This window comes from Akebia trifoliata, chromosome 10 (genome assembly GCF_017979445.1).
Source record: "Akebia trifoliata isolate Shusen 1 chromosome 10, ASM1797944v1, whole genome shotgun sequence".
Taxonomy (NCBI): domain Eukaryota; kingdom Viridiplantae; phylum Streptophyta; class Magnoliopsida; order Ranunculales; family Lardizabalaceae; genus Akebia; species Akebia trifoliata.
The window spans coordinates 27049347-27060033 of record NC_141384.1 but is presented as its reverse complement, the minus strand read 5'-3'; the positions used below and the strand labels follow the sequence as shown (position 1 = coordinate 27060033).

Below are 10687 nucleotides of genomic sequence, written 5' to 3'. Positions count from 1 at the left end.
GAAGGTATTCCAAAACGAATATAAACCAACACAACACCACACCAACTAGAATATCCAAACAAAATAGATAGTGGACAAAAGTTGAGTGGCATTGTCATTGCAATGGAAGATACCAACTACAATGTAGAGTTCACGGACTATAGGGAGATTCAAGTAGACTTATAACAATATTCCTTAAAAATTTCATTGGATCATACCTCGTGTTGGTTACTACATGTCGGTATGGATGGATCTTTGTGTAACATAAGAGAAAAAAAAATGAATACTTATTAGGAACCCATGTGAGATCCCAATTACAGTAACAATTGAATGTTTAAAGGGAAAAACCATCCTAATCCACAAAATTGGTGCCACAACCACATGCATAGGTCTAAGTAAGGCCATGAAACTCAACATCAGGCAGCTCATTGTCATATCTAGTTCCAAAGGCCAAAGTTAACAACGGATTGCACGAGACTGCGAGGTGCCATGGAAAATTTACCGACAAGTGAAGAGGAATAGGAATATGATCGAGCAATTCCAAGTAATCAAGGTCAGATTTATTTATAAATAGGTGAATAAAACTGTAGACTTTTTAGATTTCATGATTAGTCCCATAGGTAAAATTGAGTTAAAGCAACTTAAACAGTGTCCTTAAAAATCAGCCATTAAAAGGTGGCATGTATGCACCTTTATTGTCTACTAGAAAACAAACCCCCCACTAAGTTCTACTTTACACGTAAAATTTTGCATTAAAAATTTCTTTTTAAATATCAATTGCATTAGAGAATAAAATTGAAGGAGCATAGTGATGTGACCAGCTAAAATGCCAATCACAGTTAATAATTTTTTTTTAAGTATACCAGACAAAAGGGTGAGTCTGACGAATCTGTTAGAACAATAAAATCAATTAATGTTAGTGAGTCGACATTACTCCATTGTAAATGGTTTTAATAACCATGAATTTCTAAATGATATCATGTATTTTTTTTTTTTTTGTTGGTAGTCCAAGGAGTACCTTGTCCTTAGGTGAGAATAGTCTACTTGAGGTCGTACACACCATTTCACCTTGTCACATGTTACAATAGGTACATAATTACATTACATGGAGGGGCATATAGACACTCAAAATCACGACATGGGGAGCAAATTTAGTCATGCCTCACCATCTCAACTAACCCATGGTGGGTTTTATTTATAGAGGGGTGCGTCAAGACTCTGCAATAGTGCAACGCATAGGGGTCAGGTCTCTCCCTCCTCCAAGAAAAATTAATTTAATATCATGTGCCCCAATGTCCCACATAGCATATATTAAATCGATAAGGACAGATACTACACTTAATCTTAATCAAAAGGCCAGGAAAGGTACATTATCAAGGATATTGTAAATGCCAAGGGGCATAGCTATAAAAACATTAATAGGGTATTTGTTCTTTAGTTTGGGGTCTAAACCCCCATCATTTTACGAAGGAAGAAAAGGAAAAAAAAAAAAAGCGAATATTTAAGGCGAATATGCGTGATGGAGTGGCCCACATCATGGACACGGGACACCTGCCCCTTACGAGGGTTCCGTGTGGCGCAAGTATCCTTACCTAACTATAATCCTACCCGTTGATTTATTAAATCTAACCCTAAATCACTTTGCTCAAATCAACGTCTGAGATCAACTTATCTCATTAAATGACCTAGCCTCTCAGATAAATACCCTCTCAACAACCCTTGACATTGTCTTTATTAACGAAGTTCACTTTTACAGAGCGAGGAGAAAAAAAAAACCTAAGCAATCGAACGAGAAATGGCGACGATCAAGGCCGTTAAAGCTAGGCAGATCTTCGACAGCCGTGGAAACCCCACTGTCGAAGTGAGTTCTCTTTAGTTCACGATATGATATTCTTTAATCACCCTAAATTGTCGAGTTGTCATGGATGACTGATGAATCATTTCGATTTCCAGTTATTTTTATCTTATTTCAACAAAGTTGCAGAGATCTATGTTATTATCAGATTTTTATAGAAAAACCCTAAATTCCGATTATCGATTTAGGCGATTTGCTTTAGTTTTGTGTGGTTATCGATGTTGAGAGTTTGGTGATTCTTCAGTAGAACATTGCGGATCATGTATGTAGTCAAGGAGCTGGGTAACTTTACCGACCCCCACGTCTCATATTCTGCCACGTGGCTATTCATTTACATTGCAGGAGTTTTGGGGGCCCTCGTTTGGTTTTTTAGAGACACTAAAAATTAACTTCATTGTTGATTTATAGCCGTTCGATTGGAGAGACTTACCAATCAGGCCTTTTATATGGTAGATCCAGTGAATAGATTGCCAAATGATATGGATCAGTGGGTCCAAATAATATACCACGTGGAAAAATACGTGGAATTGGGTAAGAAAAACACCTTGATTACTAGCTTAGTAAGATTTTAACTCTTACCAAGCTCAAATCGATCACCACATTGACAACCCAACACCACAGCCCACTCGATTTCATGGAAAATCTCAATTAAAAAAAAAAAAATTCAAATTTTTTTTTTTGTTGGGTTTGATCCAAGTTGTTGCAAATGGACAGCTATCAAAATTCCACGGAACTCCCAAATTTAAAATTAAAATGCAATAGTGAAAAATATTATGTTTTTGAATTTTTTTTTACAAAGTTCATAGAATTTTGTTCTCTACAAACCCTTTGGCATTGGATCATGTTTTTGGATGCCACAAGGTGAGCTCAATGACCAATAGTAAGAGTTGAAATCTCACTATGTTAGTAAGGCTAGTCGGACCATTGGGTAACCTCACCCAACTCCCAGATTACAGTAGTCTTCAGTCTTCATAGAATGCCTGAAGATCCATTTAATTTTTGAAGGATAAGACGAACAATTCATACCTTATGTCAGAATTAGTCTATCCAGGACAAAGATTTCCTTGTACACAAACATCGTTCCCAGCTTTGAAAATTTCATTCTCCATATCCATGCTAGAGTGTCTGCTTTAATGCTTTAATGGGTATTTTGGATATTTAGATGGTAGCAGTTTTGTAATTGTTGACTGAATCTAATTTTAAATGTTTTATTGAACATTTCAGGTTGATATTATACTTTCTGATGGAAGCTTACACAGGGCTGCTGTTCCAAGTGGTGCCTCAACTGGTAAAGAAGAGATTCTATAAATTGTTTAAAAGTTATTTGAGATTCATGGGTGTGCCGAGGAGCCCGTTTGGATACACTTTGAAAAGTATTTTTTTTTTTTTTTTTTAACTTTTGAAAGTTGAAAAGTTTGTTTGGATCAGTTTTTAAAAAGTAATTTTTTTTTTTAAATTTTTAAAAAGCAAAAAACATAACTGCTTTTTACATTCTCCCGAAGTTATTTTCTTCCATAATTACTTTCTATCCAAACAGGGCATAGATATGAAGGTTCTTTAGTGTGTACTCACTTGAATGAAATTATTGTTTATATTGATTCTTGAAGGAGTCTACGAAGCTCTGGAATTAAGAGATGGAGGATCGGATTACCTTGGGAAAGGTGTTTCTAAGGTTGGTATACGCAATCTTTTCAACTGTGTGATACCCTGCAGGCTCATTATTGCCTGTTTGTTGTGGTTCAAAAATCTCAATTTTCCTATGAGTTAAAGACCGTAAGCATTGGCGATGGGTTTGGGGACTGTCATATTTGATTAAACCAATAGTTTTCAGATCAATATCAATAAATTCAAATCAATGGCAACCATTTTGTTGTTGAGATTCATCACCTCGATGGGCCTGAAAATTCTGATTTTTGAGATTGGGAGGTGTTGAGAGGATGGAGTAAAGTTTCTTATATAAAAGCAGTGAAAGGATAATCTTTTTTTTTTTTTTTGTTCTGAGAAGTCCTTATGAAATAATTAGTTATTGAACAATGAGTCAAGAAAACAACCCTTTCCTTCATAGAAAGTCTTTTTATAAAAGGATTTTTTCTATGATGCAAAATTGATCTAAATGCTGAAATGCTTTACTGGATTGTAATTTTATCTCATCAGCCTCTTAAGTGTTATCTATTATATGGTTTTGGGTTTTTTGCAACCCTTTTTCCCCTTTTTAATTTGTATCATATTATTTTAGCACTCAGGTCTGATTTTATAATTGTCTTTATACTTGTATTAAATCAGGGGTTTTAAAAATTGAATTGTAAACATGAAAAATTCCACTGCAAGAACAACATTGCCTAAGTTGAAGGGTGTTGCATCTGAGAAAAGGTTAACCTGTTTTAGAACTGTTTGTGCATTGAGAGAATGATACCTGTTAAAAGTTGAAGGAGAGACTATTGAGATGATGAGATTAATGTTCTTTCAAGTACATTTTGGTGGTTTTGTGTGCATTGGCCATTAGGGAATCCTACTCAATCGGGATACCTTGGATGTTTCAGACTCAGACTTTTTAAGATTCTATCTGGTACAGTAGGTTCAATATCTATTGTTTGTTCCCTGCTACCTTGGTCCAATGGGTGTTTGGAATGTTCCATTTATCTCATCGAAGATTTTGTTTTTCATTAGGTTGCCAGCGTTTCAGAAAATCTTAACCATGGATAACTTTATGGCTAGGGGTGTCACTTTAGTCAACTTCTGTGTTCTATGTTAAGTCTAGCTGGGAGTCGGTCAACCATTTGCTTAGTCATTGTCCCTTTTCAAGTTAGGTTTGGGCTCGTTTCCTTGATATTTCAAACCTCGTGGTGTGTTGTATTTTCTGTTCATTCATTGTTTCTAAGTTGGCAGATCAATGACAATTCTCTTTGAAGAAGAATGCTTTGGTCTTTAACCTCATTCACTGTGTGTTGGGGAACCTGGACAAAGCAGAATTGAAGGGCTTTCCAAGGGAAGGAGCAATCACTGCAAGATGTCATAATGTCCATTTTGGGTCTATCATTCTTCTGGAGCAAGAACTTCCAAGAATTAAAACCGGTCTTTTTTGAGGATTTCATGTTTAAATGGGATGCTATTGGTTCCCATGGATTCTAGTCGTCTTTTCTTACATCATCTTTTTTATTGTTTCTTTGTTTGTTTGTGGTGTAGGGTGGCCATCTTTGGCCCCCCCTTTCTTCTTCCTTTTCCTAGTAACCTTATACTTTAAAACAAGTCCCATTTAATCCTTAGTCATTTGTTTTAGCAAATTACGATGAACTCTTCTTACTTGGTGATTCTTGAGGCTATTATTTGGTTAATATGGATCGAGTTTGACACTGATATGTACCTTTTTTCATTCAGGCTGTAGAGAATGTCAACGCAATCATTGGACCTGCATTGATTGGCAAGGTACTATCTACACTTTAAAGTATTTCATTGGTGTGAATAGCGCACTAGTAATTGGTCACTGATGCAGATGATATATCGTTGCGTGCATTTATAGGATCCAACAAAGCAGACTGAAATTGACAACTTCATGGTACAACATCTTGATGGAACAGTCAATGAGTGGGGTTGGTGCAAACAGAAGGTATCTATCCGTGTCTTCCTCAACTACTGACATGATTACGACTGTATTTATGTAATATTTCAATGACACCATCATTCTTGGCCTACATATGCTAATTGTTCTTTTCCTTCTCGTCTTTTTTCAATGTGTCAGCTTGGTGCAAATGCTATATTGGCAGTTTCACTTGCTCTCTGTAAGGCAGGAGCAGCTGTGAATAAGATCCCTCTTTACAAGCACATTGCCAATCTTGCTGGTAACAAAAGCTTAGTGTTGCCTGTACCTGCGTTCAATGTCATCAATGGAGGTTCTCATGCGGGCAATAAGCTGGCAATGCAGGTAATACTCAGATCAGCAATGTGCTATGAACAGTTATGCCTTTTTGCTGTAGGACTTTGATCTAATTAGTGCACTTTTTTTTCGTATAGGAATTTATGATTCTGCCTGTTGGGGCATCTTCCTTCAAGGAAGCCATGAAGATGGGTGTAGAAGTATATCATCACTTAAAGGCAAGCTTTTCCCCTTCTTTTAAAGAACACAAATTTACTACGCAATAATTATCTTCAGGATTCATCACAATTGTCTCTATTTTACTTTCTCAGTCTGTGATTAAGAAGAAGTATGGGCAAGATGCAACTAATGTTGGTGATGAAGGTGGCTTTGCTCCCAACATTCAGGTCAGCAACTGCTTTAATCATTTGTTCCCCTTTTTTGCAAGGATTTTCATTTTGAGAAACTTGGAGGACAATTTCTATATATTTTTTGAAGATGCCATTGCATCCAATGGCTATTGTGAATTTAATGAGAGCCTATGTAGCAACTAGAGGCACTTTTTGGCCCATTTCTATATTTTTGCACATTGTCATGAATAACTGTCATACTGTCATTACATCCTGACACATAGGGGGTAGTGTCACCTTCTATTCTTTCTTTACTCGGTAGAAGGCAGTGTCAACCCTGTATTGTTGTTTCTATAAAAAAAGTCCCCCTAAAATAGGGCTTGTATGCTCCATTCTCCATAGACATATTTACCAAGTTGTTAAACACTACTTTTGTTGTTTTATATTATATATCTCTACTCGTTTATTACTTTATTGGATAGCTATAAGTTGTATAGAAATATTTTCCTTCGCATATTATTCTCTCCTTGTAAGATTCCCGAAGGTGGCATGTCAGACACCTTGTATCCACGTTGGTAATGGACGCATGTACAAATGACGTTGTTACGCATATGAGAGCTATTTTCAGTTACACGATTTCCATCTAACTAAAAGTTTTCATTCTTCAAGTGATTAGATAGTGGCATCTAAATTGGTTCAAAGTTGCTAATTTAGTTCATAAACATTCCATTGAGGTGGCATTTTATCTCGAGTGCTGCATACCCCACCATTGCCCTCACCTGCACATGAACAAAGTCAACTTCTAATCATAATAATGCTCACAATATATTATTTGTATGTGATATACAGGAAAACAAAGAGGGCCTTGAGCTGCTGAAGACAGCTATAGCAAAAGCTGGATATACTGGCAAAGTATGTTTCTTTATCTTGAAAAAACCCCTTGTTCCCATTACCTCTGCATCATTCAGAGAGTGTTGCATGCTCAATGTATTGTTTTATATTTATTTGTTTGGCTTGTTTCAGGTTGTGATTGGGATGGATGTCGCGGCTTCAGAGTTCTATGATAGCAAGGATAAGACTTACGATTTAAATTTCAAGGAGGAGGTAAGAATTAACCCTCATCATCAGTGCCTTATTTTAGTATCCCTCATCAGCTCTCTTATTTCCTTAGTAGTTGTAACTTGGAACATTTAAATGCTCCATTCACATTATCTTAACTGTGACATGAGTTAATTTTGAAAATGATGGTTCCATCCTCTGCAGAACAATGATGGGTCTGAGAAAATATCAGGAGACGGTCTGAAGAATGTATACAAGTCCTTTGTGGCAGATTACCCAATTGTATCCATTGAAGACCCATTTGATCAGGATGATTGGGAACATTATTCCAAGATAACTGCTGAGATTGGGCAGCATGTACAGATTGTTGGTGATGATCTCCTTGTCACCAATCCTAAGGTAAGTCATATTTATTACATCGATTAAATTTCTGAAGAAGCAAGTTTGTGATTTTAATCCTTGTTGTTTGCTACTGCTGTAGCGTGTGGAGAAGGCTATTAAGGAGAAGTCCTGCAATGCCCTTCTGTTGAAGGTATTATCAAAACATGCACTTTTCTCTGGGATCATAATCTTTTCTCATTTGAGGCGCATGTATATTGGTGCAAATTTTTGAAGTGTTGTGATGCAAAACTTTGCCGTCAGTTGCAGTAATTTTTCAAACCACAAAGTTTTGCATGCATTTCTATAGGGAATTTACAGGGTCACAAAAATTTGCAGCGATTTGCTTAGGAAAGCCAAGCACCCATAGCGTACAATTTTTGTCCAATGTACAGTTGCATAGCAAGGCCTCAAGTTATTGACTACATAATGTAAATAGAGTCCAAGGGCTCTGGTCACAATTCACAATTAATAATTTATTCTTAAATAGACCTAAGAAGGGGAGTTCTCTGGTAGCTACATAAGTTGGTGGCTGCAATCATCTTTAATATAAATGCCTTACTATTACAGTTAATGTTAATTATAATTTATGTGATGATAATTTGACAAATAGGTGAATCAAATTGGTTCCGTCACTGAGAGCATTGAAGCTGTGAAAATGTCTAAACATGCTGGTTGGGGTGTAATGGCAAGTCACCGAAGGTAGCACACTTTTTATTTTTAATATACTGTAATATAGGTATTTATTAGAACATTAAAACTGACAAAGATGTATTTGTGGATGCAGTGGTGAAACTGAGGATACTTTCATTGCTGACCTTTCTGTTGGTTTGGCCACGGTAAGACTTTGGCTCTGTTGTTTTACTGTCTGGTTTCCAAGCAATGAGAAGTTGGTTCTCCATTCAGTTTGAGAGGTCTCTTAGTCTATGATATAATTTAACATGATTTGTTTGTGTGTTATAGGGTCAAATCAAGACTGGAGCGCCTTGCAGGTCGGAACGCCTTGCTAAATACAACCAGGTAAGCCGTTCATCACATATGGGTATTAATGGCTACTTTTAAAGAGGATTACTGTTCTCTGTCTTGGGCTCTTAGCCACCAGGGAAACATAATTTTATCAATCCAGACTGACCAGATGATCAGTCCTTAACGTCAAGTCACCTAAATTCCACTATAATTTGATCCTGGATGTTTTTAAAGCTCATCTCGATAGACAATTAAATGGATGAGAGTTGACATTGGATGTTTGTTGATTTGCACAGCTTCTTAGGATTGAAGAAGAGCTTGGATCCTCTGCAATCTATGCAGGAGCAAAGTTTCGAGCACCTGTTGATCCTTACTAACTAAGACCAGAGTGGAGTTCTCATGGGCAGTAACTTTGCGAGAAAATAAAATAAAAATAATAATTTTGAGCAGTAATCGGTCTCTGAACTCGATCTGTTTTGTTGGGTAAGAGAGTTTTTATTAACTTATTTTGTAGAATGAGATGAGATGGTTATGTTTTTATTGTGAATTCTGAATTGGTTTCCAGTTCAGATGGATCTTAGTATTTACCCCTTTTGCGAGTATTGTGTTGGTATTTAATATAATATGACGGGCTTTATTTTGGTTGAAAAAGGTAAAATATATGAAGAAGATGGAACTCAGCTGTGTACTCTAGAAAAATCCGAACACTTCAATGTCATCTTTTTGTCGGATTGTTTATGATCCACTCCTAATTGGTTCTCCGCCCAATCCATATCCGACCTGACCTGTTTTATGGAGGGACTGGTTTCAGCGATGCTGTGCGAAATAAATAAATATAGCAATCCAAGCGATGCACTTGTTCTGAACTCAATTCTACTTTGGGCCAGGCTCAACTCAACTGATAAAGCCTTGGCCCGAGCATTTGATACAAATCAGGATTATTTTGGGTTGAGCTGGATTGTCCGATTTCTCAACCAAACCCAAGCAAAACCTGAATTGCCCCCCATCAATCGGGTTGAGATTGATGGGCTGATCTGGCTAATGGATGCATTGAATTTTGAGTTTCGATTTTTCTCTAGATCAATCATCAATTATTAAAAGCTAATATTCCAGGCCCTAATAAAAAGCCTGTCCTGACGTATTGACATCTTAGTCAAATATGAGATGCCAATAACCAACAAGTGGGAAAAATAATAATACCTAACACACTCTACTAAGAGATCTTAATGTAGGATTTTCTTTTTAAATGCACCTTAATAATAATTAATTAATTAGAACTTTGAGAAAATATTAACTGTATCCAAAATACTAGTATTTAATCATGCAAGTGTGGTCAATTGGCTTGGATGAGAATGGAACCCGCGTGGGTCCATTGAATGGGTAGGTCGATCAAATGTGGCCCTTGAAGGCAACAAGAACTTACTGGTGCTCCAATAGGTTCAGTCTTTATGGGTTAGAATCCGTGTGCCTGCGCCGTGTATGTTCAAGATCCAACGGTGAAGACTTATCTTAGAGATTCTTAAAATCTTGGGACAATTGTATTATCCTAATGGTTGGTTAGATCTCGCAAATACACAATAGGGATTGTATGTGTTCACTTTTCATGCGTGTAAAGATCCCGACCCTTTACATAATTGATGGTTCAACAATCAAAAACTAGTAGGGTAGCAATTGAAAATGTGCATGGGATTGTATCCGGTTTGCTGTTTCCCACTTTTGTTGGAATCTTTATAGAGTTTAAAATAACAATTTTTTTTTTTAAACTAAAATGTCCTCGCCCCATGCTACTGTATCCAGAATATTAAATTGGTGATAAAAGATTTTAATATAATCATCAAAGTAGTTTTAAAAAAAATAAAAAATAAAAAACTTTTTCTTTCAAGATTATATTCGCAAGAAAATACTATGCTATCTGTGGGGGAAATTCTTAAATATGGACACGTGGTATGATATCAAGCTCGGAAGTATAAATCCGAGGCTCGGATGGCTTGATATGTAGGCCCAGTTGATTAAACTCCTTGGATTCACGGATGTCTAGTTCAAACCTGAACCACCGATCAATTAAGTAGTCCGGACAATTATAGTATAAGTCGGTAAGACGGATCTGACAGATGTGCCATTGATTGACAGCACTAACAACCCACATCATGTCAGATCAACCCTAATCATCCCAGAAGTGGCAGGGTAGTTGCAACAACTCCTGCAGCTGATATGTCAGGGAGTGAGCTAACTACCTTTAATAACCTAACT

General features: G+C 36.6%; 1 protein-coding gene and 1 pseudogene across 1 annotated transcript; one reads left to right on the top strand and one right to left on the bottom strand.

Moving 5' to 3' along the window:
• Positions 1–1179: 1179 nt before the first annotated feature.
• On the bottom strand, positions 1180–1348 carry LOC147393522 (U2 spliceosomal RNA; annotated as a pseudogene).
• Positions 1349–1684: 336 nt separating this feature from the next.
• Positions 1685–9060, top strand: LOC147393521 (enolase-like). Its single transcript, XM_086455630.1, has 16 exons — positions 1685–1840; positions 3059–3122; positions 3442–3506; positions 5210–5257; positions 5352–5438; positions 5571–5753; positions 5843–5923; positions 6017–6091; positions 6884–6946; positions 7058–7138; positions 7298–7492; positions 7575–7625; positions 8085–8173; positions 8259–8310; positions 8435–8491; positions 8734–9060. The coding sequence occupies exons 1-16, from the start codon at positions 1775–1777 to the stop codon at positions 8812–8814; spliced, it is 1338 nt and encodes a 445-aa protein (XP_086311756.1). The 5' UTR covers positions 1685–1774; the 3' UTR covers positions 8815–9060.
• The last annotated feature ends 1627 nt before the right edge of the window (positions 9061–10687 follow it).